The 17,260-nt window shown below is 56.3% G+C and overlaps 1 protein-coding gene across 2 annotated transcripts; it reads left to right on the top strand.

Annotated features, from left to right (window-relative positions):
* Positions 1 to 1,697: 1,697 nt before the first annotated feature.
* On the top strand, positions 1,698 to 17,254 carry SMYD5 (SMYD family member 5). Of its 2 annotated transcripts, none has more exons than XR_003093379.1 (13): positions 1,698 to 2,010; positions 3,255 to 3,363; positions 4,776 to 4,915; positions 6,158 to 6,279; positions 7,212 to 7,281; positions 8,410 to 8,514; positions 9,389 to 9,451; positions 10,358 to 10,428; positions 10,934 to 11,040; positions 11,353 to 11,409; positions 13,381 to 13,541; positions 14,212 to 14,282; positions 15,046 to 15,105. XR_003093379.1 is itself a non-coding variant. In XM_006020903.3 (13 exons), exons 1-13 carry the CDS (start codon positions 1,915 to 1,917, stop codon positions 15,182 to 15,184), a joined length of 1,245 nt encoding a protein of 414 aa, XP_006020965.1. In that variant the 5' UTR covers positions 1,708 to 1,914; the 3' UTR covers positions 15,185 to 17,254. The 2 variants fall into 2 exon arrangements, 1 of the variants encoding a protein (XP_006020965.1); XM_006020903.3 differs by having other exon boundaries at positions 1,708 to 2,010; positions 13,381 to 13,475; positions 15,046 to 17,254.
* Positions 17,255 to 17,260: the final 6 nt, after the last annotated feature.

The following is a 17,260-nucleotide window of genomic DNA, read 5'->3' as shown; positions in this document are numbered from 1 at the left end:
CAGAGCTAAGGCAGTCTCTTTCTCTTAGTGGGAGGACTGGATGGCTTGTTAATGCCTAATTAACAGGCATTAAACCCATTTTATAGCAGGGGAAACTGAGGCAGACAGGGGTGTCACAGCTAGCAGCAGTGTAACCCCTTGGTGGTATTGCTTTTGCTTGCATGTTGCAGAGCAGCCCGGGTCAGAGCAACCTGCATTTTGGAGCAGGTGCTTGGAAAGAGCAGGTGAGCCCTGTAAGGGCCTGTCTACACAGGAAACACCTGCGATAGCCAATACAGACCAGCTACCCCCACCCCGGCTCTGCCTCCCCAGGAGGAGCTTGTCCACACAGAGGCAGGCAGGGCAACGAACCTGAATGAACTTGTAAAGAGAATGAGATAAATGGTATTAAAAGTCTCCCAGGGGCGTGCTTGATTGAGAATGAAGGTGGCCTTCATTTGGTTTAGTTTGCTTGGGGGTGGGGGGGAAGAGAGAAGAAAAGGAAGGAAAGCACCTTTTGGCAGTCAAATAAGCTAGGCTGAATGTAGTCTACTAGTCAAAATACCTGTGTGCTCTGCACTGTATTTTGGGGAAACGACATGCATGTTGTGTGTCCTTGGTATCTAGATCTAGATCTCCTTTTCTTCTCCCCGCTCCCAGCTGAAAGAAAACTAAACCAAATTAAGGCCACCTTCATTCAAATTATATAGCTCTATAATACCTACACACACGCGCGCACATATGCACACACACACATACACATGCACACATATACATACACGCACATATACACACGTGTGTATACACACACACGCACACATACACATACGCATAAACACATACACACGCACACATATACATACATGCACATATACACACATACATGCCTACACACATGCACACATGCATGCACATTTGCACACATATACACATACACATGCATATACACACATGCATGCACAGACACACACATGCATATGCGCATGCATATATACACATACGCATATACACATGTACATGTACGCACATATACACACTTGCACACACATACAAATATATATACACACACATGTACATGTACGCATATATACACACTTGTACACACACATACATATATATATATATATATATATATATACACACACACGTGTATGTGTGTATATATATTTAAGAATATCAATAATATCAATAAATAAAGAATAAACTGCTGAAACTTCCTCAACCTGACGAAGGCTTTTTGAACCCGAAAGCTTGCTTAATAATTGTTTTCCAGCTATTTAAATTGGTCTAATAAAAGAGATCAGATTCACCCTATGAACCTTGTCTGCCTATGTCCTTAGACCAACCCGGCGACAACCTACACCCCTGTATATATATTTAAAGCACATCAATAACTTATATAATATATACTTATATATACGCACATATAATAACGATCTATGCAAATATAATAGTTTTATATATGTTATATATATGCTTTATATCTCTATCTCTATCTCTAATATCCATGTACATATATAGATATATATAGATATATATATAAGAGTGAGCGAGCAAGTGCTAAGCAAGAGCTGGGGTCTAGTGTACCTAACCGGTTCCCCTTTAAACCCGGCTCCCATTAATGCAGGTGTCAGACAACCCGCAGGTGCTCGCCCGGGGGCTGCAGAGGAAGGTGCCCCGGGTTGCTGGCCTGCAGCCCGCAGCAGCTGGGGCTGCAACCCCCGCCCCACTTCTCCTGCATGTCGTGCCAGGGCCAGGCCCTCCTTGCAGCTGCCTGCAGTCAGTCCTTGCAGGGGAGGGAGCACCCTGGCCCTCCATGCATCCCAGCTTGCATTGCCTGGGGCTCAGAGGGAGGAAGAGGAGGAGGAGGAGGAGGAAGGGGGTAGGATTTCCTGCTTCCCCAGCAGGTCAGAGTTGGGAGGTTGCAGGCTCAAGATGGCTGCGTCCATGGGTGACATGTTCTCCTTTTGTGTGGATCCGACCGGTCGAGCCCAGGCCGTGGTGGAAGTGCGGTTCATTAACAATGTCAAGGTGAGCCCGGCCTCCCCACCCCTGCGCTGGCTGCAGGCTGCCGGTCTCACTCCTGCTCTTGCAACCCCCTCCCTGCTTCCCATGCGGCGCGCCCCGCTTTCCCTGCCCCTGGCATCTCCCTAACGGGGAGCTGGGAGCTTTCCTGGCGGGTGCAACCCCAGCCCGCATCTCCCCAGGGCTTGGGGTGCCTCCTTTGTACTTCTCCCCTCCCTTCCCCGCACCCTTGGTGGAGCTCGGCAGAGCTGGGGGTCCCGCTCCTGCAGCTGTGCATGTATTTGCGGGGAGGATGAAGCCCAGATGTGGATGCAGGGGGGGGTCAGGGCTGCGGTGCAATAGCAAAGCGTGTTGGCAGGGGGGTTGTGGGCTCTGATACTGGGTCAGAGATGAATTTGGGTTGCTGCTCTCAGCCCAGGGGCCAGCAACCGTTGCAAGAGCTGGGAAGCTGCGGGGGGTCCGATCCTTTGCATCCGCGCTGTGCTGCATGCGTGCCTGTGCATGGCTTTGCACCTGGGAAGGGGAGCATAAACCCTGTTTTACACCCTGTCCGGGCGGTGTGGAATGTCCTGCGAGCTGAATTTCTGCAGGGGGTAGGAGGGAGTCTCGGCTTGGAGCATCCCCATCCATAACATGAAAGAAAAGAACAAACCCCTTGCAGTGGCAATAATCCTAGACCTTTTTTGCAGACAGAGGGAAAAGCTGGGAGGAGTTTGCACACTGGGGTGTGCGGTCCCCCAAGTTTCATCCTCTATGTATTGAAATATTGGTGGAGGGGCCTCGTCTGCCCAGTGCCGTATCCCATCCTGCAGGTCCCTGCATCCTAGGGGTGCACCCAACAAGCCTTTATAATTCACTTGCAAAATACATTGTGGTCTTTGTGGATGAAAGAGCCCATCTGGCACCAGAGAGGGCAGAGCCTGGCCTTCCTGGGGTCAGCAGGATGTTTGATGTGGACTTCGGGGTCGAGTTGTTCAGGGATTGGAGCCACATTTGGGGCCAGATTTTAAGCCCTGCAGGTTTGGGATCGGGGGGTTTAGCTCAGGGCAGGCACTGGCCTTACAGCGAGATGATAGTGGGGCTAGTTGCAGTGGGTAGGATGCTCTGAGGGTACCAGACCTTGGTGCTGCGGGCATGGCGACCTATGGCAGTAGGGTCCCTGGGGCCTGGAGAAAGCCAGAGCAATGGGACAGCTGCCCTGGGAACTCCCACAAAGTGATATCTTCTGAATCTTGTGTCTCCATCCAAAGGGCAAGGGCTTATTTGCCACCAGGAACATCCATAAAGGGGAAACGATCTTCATGGAGAAGCCCGTGGTGTCTTCCCAGTTCCTCTGGAACGCGTGGTACAACTACAAAGGTGAGGACGCTCCTGGACTTGAACCCCCCCAGGACCATTTGCTGAGCGGGGTGATGCAGCCAGGGAAGGAAGCAGGGACCCAGATATGACTGTGCCTTAGTCTTGCCTGTGGGGGAAAGTCCTCTTGCTTATATTTAGCCTTAAGTATATTTTCCTGTTGGCCTACAGGCCACGTCAGGGCTAGAAGGCTGCACATGGCCGTGTTCAGCCTTGGGTCCAGATTAAGCAAGGTGCTGGTAGTTTAAAAGAGCAATGGTAGGGCTGGAAGGGACCTCAGGCGGTCAGCGAGTCCACCTTCCTGCTCAGGACAGGATTCGTGCAGTAAAGACAGATGTCCGTGCTGAAAATAATTGCTTTTATGCCATCTGTACACCTCAGCTTCGAGGGGTGTAAACCCTCTTTCTGTAGCTATTGCAGGTTATGATATGTCTCCTCCAAATCATTTTGGAAATCAAGTGAGGGATGGAAAGAGCAAGGTGATTGGAAGACGTGACGTTGAGATTTGATCTCTCCTGGCCTTCCTTTGCCTCCACCCCAGCCGGACACATGCAAGTGCTTTCCGGAGTAGGGAGCGTTCCCAAGCTCTGGCCTTGGACCGCTGACCAGAAGAGAGAAAATGCTGATCCCAGGAACCCTGATGTGATTTGAAAGCTGGATAAAATCACTGCTCAAAGAAGCTGGGAGTCAGTGTTGCTTTGGTCCATCTGGATTGGGGTGGCCAGCATGTGGCACAGTGGCCTCAGTGCATGGCATGTGGCAGACTGGGGTGGGGAGCAGAAAGCAGAGCAACAGATAGGGCAGGGAGCAGAAAAAGCAGCAGATGAGGCAGGGGAAGAGGATCGGAGTGGCACTTGCAGAGGGTGTGTGGCTAAGTGATGGCATGCCTACCAAAAAGGTTGACCCTCTCACTGGTCTGGGTGCTGCTGTTAGTGAACCCTGTTGTGGTGCACGGTGTGGCTGTGCAGGGCGCCTTTTGTCCCAGCAGCCCCTGAATGCTTTGCAAGGCTAAACAACAGCGAGAGTGGATGAGAAGAGACAGCTGGGGCTTTCCACTGGGGCAAAAAGGGTTTCCAGCTCAGATCTGCAGTGAAAAGAAAGAACCAAGAAGGTGGGGAGAGAAGTCGGCAGCCTGGGAGAGCTGGGGCTCTGTGTGCGGGGATATTTCTGAACACATCGGTATTAGGGCCACGGCACGGGTGCAGCCAGGAGCCGGGTGACCTGGAGGGTCGGATGAGGCATGGGGCAGGGAAGGCTGGGATGTTTTGTGCCCAGTGGGTTTGCAGACCAGACTCCAAGCTATTGTCAATCAGGATGTCTCCGCTGCAGTTACTGGAGCCAGGCTGGTTTGTACCAGCCGGGGGTCTCGTGGACTCTCCTTTCTAGACCCGCTGGGTCTGTCCTCTCTCCCCCAGCCTGCGATCACTGCCTGCGGGCCCTGGAGACGGCGGAGGAGAACGCGCAGAGGCTGCTGGGGAAGAGCTACCAGGTGCTGCCTCACCCGGACCAGTGCGGCATCCGGAAAGACTTGCATCAGCAGTGCCCGCAGTGCCAGGTAAAGCACTGGAAACCTCACAGGCTTTCTCAGGGGGGTGCATTAAGTTCCTGATGGAGAGAGCAGCTGGCTGGACAGGACCCTGCTGGGTCATTTAGCCTAGGGATGCTTCCCCCTCTGCAGGGTAGCAGCCTTCAGCTTCCGTCCGAGGGAGGATTCCCCTTGGTGCTTTTGCTGCCCCTGCTCTTCTAGGCTTGATGCTTTGCACTAGAGCAGTGGTTTTCAACCTTTTTAGCCTCAAGATCCCCTTGGATAGACTCAAGGCTCCCTTGGAAAATGCCGGCTCTTGGTTTTCACTCATTTTTTGACTAGGGAAAAATCCCAGAGCAGGGACGGGCAATGATTTGGGCTGGAGGGCCACTTCAGGAGTTTTGGTGAGCTGTTGTAGGCTGGGGAGTAGGGGGTGCTGACCTGGCCCGGTGCCCATTGCAGGGGTGTGCAAGGAGCGGATCATGGCCCTAGTCCTGCACTGTCACCCCCTTGCAATCCTGGCCCCGACCTGCTGATCCTGCTCCTGGATGTACCTCCCCGCTTGCCTGATGCCCTACTGCATCTGCCCGGATGATGCCCAGGAAACCCTGCCTGCCCACCTGCTCCGTCTAGCACCCCCAGCACGGTGGATGGGTCAGGGTGCCCAGGCAGTGGGGCTGGCAGCGGAGATGGAGACAGGCAGTGGCAGCCAGGCAGAGTGAGCTGCTGCCACGGGCGCCGTCGGGAAGCCGAGTCTGGCCACTGCCCCGCCGTGCACCTGTGGGTAGTGGGACCAGGCACAAGCACCGTGACCCAGGCTGCCCCCCGTGCCTAAGCTGGGCAGGTCCAAGGGACTTGCCACGAGCTGGATAGATCCCTTGGCAGGCTGGATCCAACCTGCAGGCCATATTTTGCCCAACCCATTTTTGGTACAAAGAAGTTGGGAAGACCACAACAGGGCACCGTGGTTTTTGAACACTGGATTCCTGGGTTGACCTTGTGAATCATGTTTGTGCGCCTAACAGTGCTAACATGGTGCGACTCCCTCCTTGCAAGGATCTCAAAGCACCCCGGAGTGTCCTGGCACCCCGATTGAGAATCACTGCATGAAGGGGAGCTGGACAGGCCTGAGGCACGGCTGTTCCTAGGGATCCCCTCCTTACACCCCTCCTTCCTGCCACAGCTACCTCCCTAGAAATGGCTGGCCTTTAAGAACAGCCTGTGACCCTCTTCTGCTGGGGACCGTGGGTCATTATCTCCTTTGCTCCTCAGGTGACGTACTGCAGCGCCGCGTGCAGGCAGTCTGCCTTGGAGCAGTACCACCAGGTCCTGTGCCTCGGACCATCCAGGGAGGACCCCATGCATCCCCTCAACAAGCTGCAGGAGGCCTGGAGGTAGGGGCGCGACTATGGAGCAGAGAGCAGGGCTGCCCTGGGAAGAGTGGGGCTGGGAGGGTTTGGAGAGGGGTGCTTGGATACAGCTGAGCCACAACCACCGCGGTCGATGCGGTAATGATGTAAGACGCCCCTGGCCACCTCTGCTCTCCTTAGTGTCACTGTCGTGCCTCATGGTGGCTGTGGGACAACTCTGCTCCCCATATCCCCAAGCCTGTACTGCTGGAGCTGAAGGAGAGTCCTTGCCAGGTCTACGGAGGCTGACACGTAGGGTGGAGGAGTCTTATCCCCTCCACGGGGAGCCGTAGGGCATCTGTTAGAGACAGCAGCTCTCTACAGCCATGCATGGGCTTCCACGGTGAGCGTCATGTTGGCCCTGTGATACAGAGGGTGGAGGATTGCCCTTGACTCCAAGCAAAACAATTGAGGCACAGGGCGGAGGGAAAGGTGGCACCTAACCCCACGTCTTGCACTCCAGTCACATCCTTTACCATCAGCCAACAAGGACTTGCCAAATTTGTTAGAAATGCAGGGCCCTTGGGAGGTCACAGCTAGTCCAGCGCCTGCTCCAGACAGGATCAGCCCTCTCTGAAGCACCGCAGACAACGGCCTTCTCTGTTGCCCTTTGTTGCTCCCAGTCTCCTGTCAGAACTGGACTCTGGGTGCTGCACGGACGTGTGGCAGAAAATAAAGATGTTACAGACTAAATAGACAAGACAGAGACGGGATAGGAGGGGAAGGGACTCGGCACATTCTCCTGCTAAACCTGTTATATCTGAATTAGGTTCAGCCCATCTTTGGGATGGCTGGGTCACTGTAATGCATGAGCACAAATGGGGGTGGGTGGGGGTCCTTTGTCTCCTTCTGGAGATCAAGCTTTTCCTTTCGGCACCAGGACATCTCGGCTCATCTGTCTCTCCCTTCCCCTACAGAAACATCCATTATCCTCCAGAGACTTCAAGCATCATGCTGATGGCAAGGATGGTGGCTACAGTCAAACAGGTGCGTTCCTCTGCTTGTGCGCCGAGGTGCACTTTTATATCTCCTTTCTCTTTTCTCCCAGTTAACAATGCGGCTTGCCAACCGGGGCAGGAATGACAGGTCGTTCTTGTTAATGAGGTGCAATGCTTGCATTATATCTCCACAACTGTTATGTGCAGAGAAAACGGGCGGCAGAGAAGGGCCTGGTTGGTTGGAGATATTTTCGATGAAAGAGCTTGGCGTCAGAAAATGCTGGTTCACTGAAAATGCTGAAGCTGCTGCGGGGGTAGATTAGTCTGGACAGAGCTCTGGTTGGGATGAGACTCGCTGTAGAGCAGCCTGTTGCTGTGGACGTGCACCCGGGTTGAGCAAGACCCTGGTTCAGGTCCCTGCTCTTCATGGTTTCGACTTAGGATTTGAACCCCGATCTCCTTCATGCCTGCAAGTTCCCTGAGCTGACAGTCCAAGACTTTTCTGGGGTGGATGCGTCTTTCTGATGGCTTTCATGAGACATGTCCTTCAGGCTCAGGGCATCTTTCCAGTGGTGCCAGGGCGTGCTCAGCAGCCTCTGAACTATCCAATGCTGGCATCCATGAGTTTGAACTCCCTTGTGTTGCAGAAGCATAGAGGGGCAAAGTGCTGCTGTTGGTGGCTCCCCTCTGCCTTGCAAGGGGTGGCCAAATTTGCCCAGAACCGAAGCTGTTGTCCTGGCGTTGCAATGAGCCAGTGTTATTGTACCCTCTTGACTTCCCTTCCTCCATTTGCCTTTGCCCAGTTTCTTGAATAGTCCGGTTGCTGTGGACTGACTGTCTGGCCCAGATCTCCTCGCAGCACCCCTCAAGAGTCCTTGTTCTATAGGTGGGGAAACTGAGGCACAGAGTGGCTTGCCCAGGGTCACATGGGGACAGTAGCACTTGAACCTGGATCTCCACACCATCCTTCCTCCCCTTCTTTCTCTTGCATGTGGTCTGTTAATCCCGGAGTAAAACATCCCTGTGGAAATGGCAGCATTCGGGTCAGGGTTGCCCACAGATCTGCATCTCCTGCTCCCTGGATCACTTCCATCCCACCTCTCCCAACCCATCCTAACACCCCCATACCCCCAGCAAGCGAAGGGCTGGACTGTGAATCTCTGCCATTTGGTTTCAGGCCAAGGACAAGGACTGGTGGATAAAGCTTTTTTCCCAGTTCTGCAGCAAAACGGCCAATGAAGAGGAGGAGATCATCCACAAACTCTTGGGGGACAAGTTTAAGGTCAGGGCTGTGCTTTCCCTCAGTGCTCGGGGCCTTTAGGGGAATGGGATCCTAGATAAATGGGGCTGTGGGAGTGGGAGACCTCAGGAGGTCACGCAGCATCACTCCCTGCCCTGGGCAGGAGCATGGATGAGGGCACCGTGCCCAAACTTCTGGCCTTACAGGTGCAAGGGTTGTTGTGTGGGATCAGTCCACCCCTACCCCTGCTAAATTTCAGGACCGATGGGGAGCCCCGCAGGCTAAATGACACCTCCGTGAGCCAGATCTGACCCATGGGATAGAGGTTGAATACCTCTGGACCCAGAAACTTGCCAGGAAGAGGCTCCTCCCAGCCCTGCTGCGTGAGGGCAACTTGTGAGGATCCCAGAGTTTCTCTCCCATTGCTGTGGAAGATCTCACGTGTGCAAGCACGCTGCACCAACACCATGGTCCAGTATTAGGCCAGTGCTGGGGGACAGCAGTGCCCCAACGAAGCACAAGCCTCTAGCAGTTGATGTCCAGGAGAAAACACCTGTTCTGCTTGGGGTATAGCAGGCTGTTGTGGTTGTTATGCTGGGTAGTACATTCGCCCTGTGGCAGGAGGCTGGTCCACGCTTCGCTTCTGCTGACCTGCTATGGGAAGGCCAGGACAGTTGGGAGCGGGCCAGCTGGCCAGCAAAAGCATGGTCTGGTACCCAGCAACACCATGGTCTGGTACTCTCAGAGCATCCTACCCACCTGGCCCAGCAAAAGTGGGCTTGGATGGCTCTTGGCCTAGGGTGCGGGGCTCAGACCAGGCAGCCCGGTGGGGAGGGGCAGTAGGACAAGGGACCCTTCCTTAGAGCCTTTGGACTTCCTCCCTGCCCTGACCGTGCTGCTTTGCCCCCCCCACCAGGGCCAGCTGGAGCTCCTGCGGCCGCTCTTCGCAGAAGCCCTGTATGAGGAGCGTCTCGGCAGGGTGAGTGGGGAGCTTCTCTTTGCAGAGCCCTTGGGGTCCCAGAGCAGGGACAGCCCCTTCACTGCCCTTGTCCCTCAGCCCCGCCACCAGCCTGTGCTCCACAAGCACCGTGCTCTGCTTCCCTCCCTCCCGGCTGCAAGGAGAAGGGAGAATCCCCCTGAGAGCCCATTGCTGCCTTGCCTCAATCAGGGCAGGGGCCAAAGCCCTAAAGGGACAAATTATTCAGGGGAGGGGTCACAGAGGTATCATCCTGCCCTGCCCCTACGTGGGACACACTCGGCATCCCCCCCTCCCCGTGGTTGCAAAGGCAGCCTGCCGCAATGCAGCAAGATGGGCATCTGCCTTGGCGACAACGGGACCTGGAGAGACCAGGGCTGGGTGGGCACCAGCCAGTCAGTCCATCCCAGACGGTTGCAAATGCTGGGAACGGGGAGAACTTGTCTAGGGAAGGCCGGTGGGGCAGACAGAGAGCAATGCGGGGGAGAAGGGGAGACATATAGGCCAAGTGTGAGTGCTCTCCTGACCCCAGGAGACGGAGGAATAGCTTCTCATTGCTGGAGGAATTTACAACTAGGCTGGCTAGGCATCCAAAGACCCTTTCTTCCTGCTGGAGACCCTGTTGGAAATGAGGCTGTGATGCTCCATGCCTCAGTTTCCCCAGGGTAAGTCCTCTCCTGGGGAGTTCCTTCTCCTTGTGGTATCCAGGCCTTCATGGCAGGATGATGAAACTAGGTCCCAGAGGAGCCAAGACCCCTTGTTAACGGCCCCAACAGCATCGGTGAACGGTTCCTAGGCCTCCTCCCTCAGTCCCCCACCTAACGCCAGTGACCGCATGTAGCATACGAGGGGGCAGCGGTCTTGCAGCTTGCCTCACCTGGTGCATGTGTCTGTCTCTCTTTCCAACAGTGGTTTACTCCTAAAGGGTTTCAGTCACTCTTTGCCCTGGTAGGCACCAACGGCCAAGGCATCGGGACCAGGTAGGCCATGACAGGCCTGTTGCATCCAGGGAGGATGTGCAGTGTTGGTGAGAAGGCAACCTGGGGTTGCAGAGCTTTGGAGGGGGCAGCACTTAGAGGGCTCTTCAGGGAATCAGGAGAAATTATCCCGGGCCCCAATGCCTGAGAAAAGGGGGAAGAGACCCTTGGCGTCTCTGGGGTTCTTTGAAAGACCCTTCATCCCGTAACCTGGGCTGGGGCTCACATCCAAACCCCTCCTGGAGGCAAGAGCCGCCTCATAGCTTGCGGCTTGGCACTGGTGGAAGGTTTAATCCTTTGAGCCCTGGAAGCAGGAGGTGCTTGGCCTTTGAGTGGGGTCTGTGCTGAAGAAGGCGAGCGAAGGCTAAAATCCAGGCCGCTGGGCATGATCCCTTCCTGTGCTGTCAAGGATGCGTGTGTTCACGGCACATGCCGTGCTCTTGGCTTTGTGGCCTTCCCATGCACAGACCTCTGCAAGCAGAGCCATGCTTTGTTCGGTTTTCCCCAGCTCCCTGAGTCAGTGGGTCCATGGCTGTGATGCGCTGGAGCTGCCCCTGCAAGAGAGAAAGCAGCTGGACGCCTTCATAGACCAGCTCTATAAGGACATCGAGAAAGGTAGTGGCTGCTGGCTGGGGTTCCTGGCATCCTTCCCAGGGGGGACCTCTTGAGGGGTGAGGTCCCCACCATGAGCTGCATGGACCAGCGCTGTTGATGGGCTACACTGGATGCCATGTTGTGGGTGCAGAGGGGGCCAGGAGCCTTCTGGGTTGCCTGTTGTTCTCTGGGTCGTCCCACCTGGTGGTCCAAGTGCTGGGCCTGCTCTCTGGTCTTCAAGCCCAGTGGTGCCAGGTGTCGTGGTGAAGCCCCGTGCCCGTGCTTTGCCTGGGGGGATGCTGTCAGTGCCATCACAACCCCTTTCTGCTGCAGAGACCGGGGACTTCCTGAACTGCGAGGGATCAGGGCTGTACGTGCTGCAGAGCTGCTGTAAGTACCAGGACAGGGGAGGGGTCAGTGCTGCCCATGTCCCTGGCTGAGCTAATTGCTTTCAACCATAGCAGACCCTGGCTGAGCTGCACTTTGTTCCTAAGCCCATGTAAATGCCCAGCCTAGTCACCGGGAACATACACAAGTGCATGCCCACAGGTGTGTGAGTGGGGAGGTGCATGCAAAGACACCAGCCAGCTGGGTTGATCATGTAGTTATTATTAGAAGGGGTCTGCATTGTTCTGCGGTTCTGTTCCTCTTTCTCGGTGCTAGTTTATAATACGAAAGGCTCATGTGCGTGGATGTTTGCATACAGGAGCAGGGGGCAGTCCCGTGGGGCTTGGATCGGTGAGAGCTGACTGTATTTGGGTGTTTTAGAGATGCCCCTTGACTGGGCTGGCCCCAGTTTGATCTGCCTCCTCATATCCAAGTACCTGTGCTGGTATCTGGGACGTTCTTCAGAGGCTGCTGTTTGCAAACTAACTCTCTGATACTTCCAGCCCTACAAACTGCAACAGGCTGCAGGTCTCAGGGGCTGCAGCCCAGCTGCAGGGGATAAGAAAGTGATTACAGGCCTGCCTAGGAGGACTGGGCCAGCTGACGGGATAATTGGCTGGCCCAGAGGAAGTTAAAAGCTCCCGGGGAAGAAAGCTGGAGAGAGGGAAGGCTGCATGGCTAGAGACTACAGCATTGAGAGCTAGGATACTCTTTTGGGATCTGGGAAAGACGGCGGGGTGTGAGTTAACCCTTCATTGTTTGTGTTTGGTTGCTGATTGATGTTCAAGTTGTGTTATGTGGGGCAAATTTGCTCCCCAGGGAAATAAAGACTGTTATACGAACTGACAACCTGCTACACCAACCCTCAGTGTTCGTGAGCTGCCATCCATGATCCGGGTAGGGTCTTGCAGCCTTTCACCTGCCGCCCATTGCACGTGATCTAGCGCTTTAGAAATGACCCCACAGGGACAAATCGGGGACCTCAAGCTAACGAGGGCTCCAAAGTGTCATCTTTCTCTCGGGGCCTGACGTATGCCAGGTGCCTCGGGGACAGGATGTCCCTTGGGACCCAGAGAGCCAAGGGGCAGATGTAATGTGCTGAGGACGCTGTTTTAGGTCTAAGCTGGGGACGGGCTCGTGGCAGCTTATGTGAGGAAAAATGGCATTGAATGGTCCCAGGATGCATCCAGGGAGGATGTGCAGTGATGGTGAGAAGGCAACCTGGGGTTGCAGAGCTCTGGAGGGGGCAGCACATAGCGGGCTCTTCAGGGAATCAGGAGAAATTATCCCCTCTCTGGGGGAAAAGGGGGTGAACATGGCTGGAGTGCAGCGAGGAGGGTGGAGAGGGTTGTGGTAGAGAAAGCAGCCGGGGTTTAGAAGGGGAATGTGTTCCCCATCTTTTCTGATCCCATTCAGCTCTGTGTGGGGAGCCTAGGCAGGGTTCAGACCCTCCAGGAGCTGGGTGAGCTGTCTCCAGTAACCAGGGTGCCCCTACAACCTGCACACCCCCAGCTCCAAAGAGAAACCCGCAGCACCCACGGGTGACTCAGGGGCTGCCGGCTGGAGCCGTATGTAGCTGTGAAGCCGTGGACTAAGTATCCCTGGTTGAAAGCAACGCTCTCAGCACCCAAGGCCTCTTGCCCCCAGCTTTGCATCCACGTGGAAGGGACGGAAGCCATTTCTTGCCTGCCGGCTGTCTGGTAGCTCTGTGAGTGCAAGGGAGGGTGGGGTGTCCCAGGTCTTAGCAGGCAGCGTCCCCCTCACCCACACTGTAGGGCTTGGCAGTGGTGTGGGCGCGCTCGACAGATGGCACAGACCAAGAGCTTGGACTTGCCGTCTCCTGTGTGCCCAGGCTCAGCGCATGTGGGCTGTGGGGCGGGGAGGTATGGGGCACTCCCGGCACTGCCCCTACAGTGCCTGCCTCAGTTGTCTCTTAACTCTTCTCCTCCTGTGCCCGTGTCCTCCTCGCGGCAGGTAACCACAGCTGCATCCCCAATGCCGAGACCTCCTTCCCGGACAACAACTTTCTCCTCCACCTCACAGCCCTGGAGGACATCAAGGCGGGAGAGGTGAGGGCCGACCCCTGTGCCACTCCTCCCAGGGGACCCACCTGAGGTGATGCCCATTCTGTCCAGGTGGGGAAACTGAGGTAGAGTTGAAGTGACTTGCCCAAGGTCCAACAGAGAGTCAGCATCAGAGCTGAGGACCAATTCCCTGATCTCTCGAGTCCCCACCCAGCGCCTGCATCCAGGGTCGCTGGCCTGGGGGGACCCTTGCTGAGGAAACAAGGGTGTTCAGCAGTTCTCTTTGACTCTCTGGGCACTGCTGGGCCTGGAAGAGACCCCGAGGGTCCCCTGATGCAGCCCACTCACCGTGCCCAGCCTCCCTCTCCACAGCCTCTGCTTGGGGAGATTTCCAGGCTCAGGCCCCGGGATGCTGAGGCAGTGCAGATCTGACTCAGGCCCTCCAGCCTGGAGCGTGCTCGTAGCCATGATAAACATACAGCCGCTCCCTTTCTTGGGGTCGCTGGACCTAGCTGGATGCGATGGTTGTCTCTGGCTCCCAGGAAGACTGATCCCACTAAAACAGGGGCTTGTGGGCCCACAGATTGCAGTCCTGCCCCCTTATTGCACCTCTCGCAGAAAGCCCTGCTGGGCTCCGTCCTCTCTCGGTGCCTTGTCCAGAGGGAATGGCTGGGTTTGTCCTGGAAAGAACCTCCTGCCCCCTTACCCTGTCTTTCCTGGACCAGGGGTTTATTGGATGGGACATGTCTCAGCTGGGGCTGCCTCTCCCTTGCCTTCACAGGAAATCTGCATTAGCTACTTGGAGTGCTGCCAGCGGGACCGGAGCAGGCACAGCCGACACAAGATACTCCGGTAGGGCCAGGCACCCGTCAGGGAAGAAAACCCGGGGGTAGAAGCAGCCATGGGGAGGGGTGGGGGGATTCCTGCAGGCTGCAAGGCAGCTCTGCAGCTGAATGCCTGTCTGCTTCCTTGCCTCTTCCACGGTCCACCAGCTCACCCTTTTTTTTATATGCAACTGCATCTTCTAGCCATGTGCCCTTCAGTCCAGCCAAGCAGAGTGGGTTTTAGCATATACACATGTGCACACATCCCTCTCCCCACCAGCCATGCTGGCCATGGCACTGGGGAAAGCCATTTGAGACCAACCTGGAGTTGTTCCATGCCATCTCCGTCCTGGGGGCAGAGTTTCCCGCTGCTGCCGTCACCTCTCCAGGCCTGTCTGTGTTGCAGGACAGCTGTTGCCACAGCTGTGCTAGCGGTGGGGATGCAGTGTGGCAGCAGCGCTGTGTCCAGACAGGAAGAGGATGGTTGGTGTGGTGTGTGATCCCTTTGCTGTCAGCCTGACGGGCAAGAGGATGAGTGTGCAGGGGGTGTGCTCATGCGCATGCAGCCCTCTGGTATGTGTGCATGCACTATGACCACCCCCCTGCGGCATGCACACAGTGCTCAAGCAAGATGGGCACGTGTGGGCATGCACATGCTGCATGGAGTCGGGGCTGGCCCTGCTCTCTGGGCCCCTCTCGGCTCTTAGGAGAGGCAGGAGACCCCTGTCTTGAGTTGGAAGCTCTTAGTGCTGCCTGTGACATTGCTTCCTTTCTCCTCCCACCCCATGCAGGGAAAACTACCTGTTCACCTGCTCGTGCCCCAGGTGTCTGGCGCAAGCCGAAGACCCCGACGTGACATCGGAGGAGGACGAGGAGCTGGAGGGCGAGACGGACGACGCGGAGCTGGAGGATGAGATGACGGACGTTTGATCCTGGGCCTGGGGGGCGCGGGGCTCCTTGGGCTCCCAGCAGGCCAGGAATGCATGGCGGGGGGAGCACACCTTGGCACTGCCCATTGCTGGTGTTGTGGCGGGGTGGGAGGGACGAATGGTCAGGCAGGGCTGGGCTGTGGGTGCGGATGCCTCTGGTCCATCATCCCCGCTGCTCCGTGATGCACTGGACAGGTAGCGAGTGTCCTGCAGCTATCGCTGCAGTGCCTGGCACGTTCTCGTGAGCATCACAGCCGTGTGTGGGGCAGGCGGGGGGACCCCTGCGCTGGTGCACACACAGCACCACACACTGGGGCAGGGCCTCGCACGTGGCCTCATCCAGTGAGAAGCAGCTGCTATTTGATGCAATGATAATCTGACAACTAGGGAGGCAGGGACCGAGTGTCTGGGCAGGGGTGGGTGAGGAAAGAGGTTTAACCTTGTGGAGACTGATGTATACAGAGCGGTGGAGGTGACTGGCTGCTAGGACCAGCCGTGGCCTCCCCTCACATGCATGGGCAGTTAGCTCCATCTCTGTGTGCAATGGGTGCAGGATGGTGCTTCCCTTGCCTTGCTGGGTGGGGAGGGAGGATGTGAGGCTGCTAAAGTCTGTACACAGCCACGCCAGCTCTGCAGCACTTGGGGGCTGATGGTTGGGGCACCGGCAAGGGACAGGTTAAGTAGCTTGGCGATGCAGGCCGGGGGGGCAAGGATGTATCTGCTCCTGGGCTCTGATCCCCCTGCTTCCTGCTCTGTGCTCATGCTGGTGACCCCCACCCCAGGGTGAGAGCCCCCGTGGGAGTTGCTGTGCATGGCAGGGCTTCAGCCGCTCTCCGGGTGTCCCCTGGGGTTAGGCTTTTTGGGTAGGAAACAAGCTGCAGATGGTGTCTGCCATCAAAGTCAGGGCCCCTTGGGGCTGGGGTAGGGCAGGGCCTAGCCCACTGCTAAGTCCTGGCCTCCCGGTTTTGCAAGCACAGACCTCCCCTGGCTGGACCTGATCCAACCCCAAGCAATGGGGGCAGGACACGGGGTGCCTCCTGTATCCTCCACCCCTCTCCCCTGACCCAAGGGACTAAGGAGCCAAGCTTGGTCCTTCCCTGTCTGCATAGGATGCTTGGCCTCACCGCTGCTCTATCTGCCGGCTGGCTACACCGCTCTGATACAGCTGGCACTAGCAAATTGGGACCAGCTGACTCTTCACCCCCCACCCATTACATTGGGATAGATGCTGACCGGCACAGAACCAGACCCACCTTTTTCTGGTCCCTACTGGGCTCCTGCTATACCAGGCCTTGAGGAAGTGAGGTTGCTTTAGGGCACTTTGGCTTTCCCCTGCCCCAGGCTGGGCCAGCCCCTATCCAGATCACTGGGGCTCTTTCTGCTGCCTTCCCTGGGTGTGCAGAGGTGACGTTTGCTCTGAACTCCTGTTGCTCTGACCCTGTACTTGATGCTCTGCAGATCTCGGGCCGGGTTGTGCTCTGGGTCACAGGGTGTGAATCTGGACTAGCTTCCCCAGAAGCGACTCTGAGCTGATGCGGGCACTAGCAAGAGCAGAGCCTGCTTGATCCCCACCTGCTTCCAGCTGTGCCAGGCAGCGTTTTGCTCTTGCTTGAATCAATACAGCAATACCCTTTGTTTGAAATGGTGCTAATTCCCACTGTGCTGGCTGGCTCAGGGGAGCAGCCTGAGCTGACTGTTACTGGGGTGGCTTGTGTGGGCCCCAAAATGTGGCTTGAGCACAGTTGTCTTCCAGGAATCAAGCTGATGCAAGGAACTAAAGAGCAAGATCCTAGCCCTGGGGGCTCTGGGAAAGGCTCTTTGAGAGCGAGGAGCTGCCACGATGGGGACAAAGGCGCTGTGTCCCCGGGATGGCTTGGCTGGAGAATAATGTGCTTGCAAATCCCGCTCAGATGGGTCACTTAAGCTGATCCCCCTCTGTTTGTTCCTTTGGCCAGGCTGCGGCATGCATCATCCAGCCACGTTACTGAGTTTCACTTCCTGGTGCTCAGGCCTCGGCCCTGTGCCAATGGGTATCTCTGCAACTTGAGCAGCCCCATGTCTGACTGGGCTCTTTCCC

Source organism: Alligator sinensis, unplaced genomic scaffold (genome assembly GCF_000455745.1).
Source record: "Alligator sinensis unplaced genomic scaffold, ASM45574v1 scaffold12_1, whole genome shotgun sequence".
NCBI lineage: Eukaryota > Metazoa > Chordata > Crocodylia > Alligatoridae > Alligator > Alligator sinensis.
This window is presented reverse-complemented; position numbering and strand designations above follow the sequence as displayed.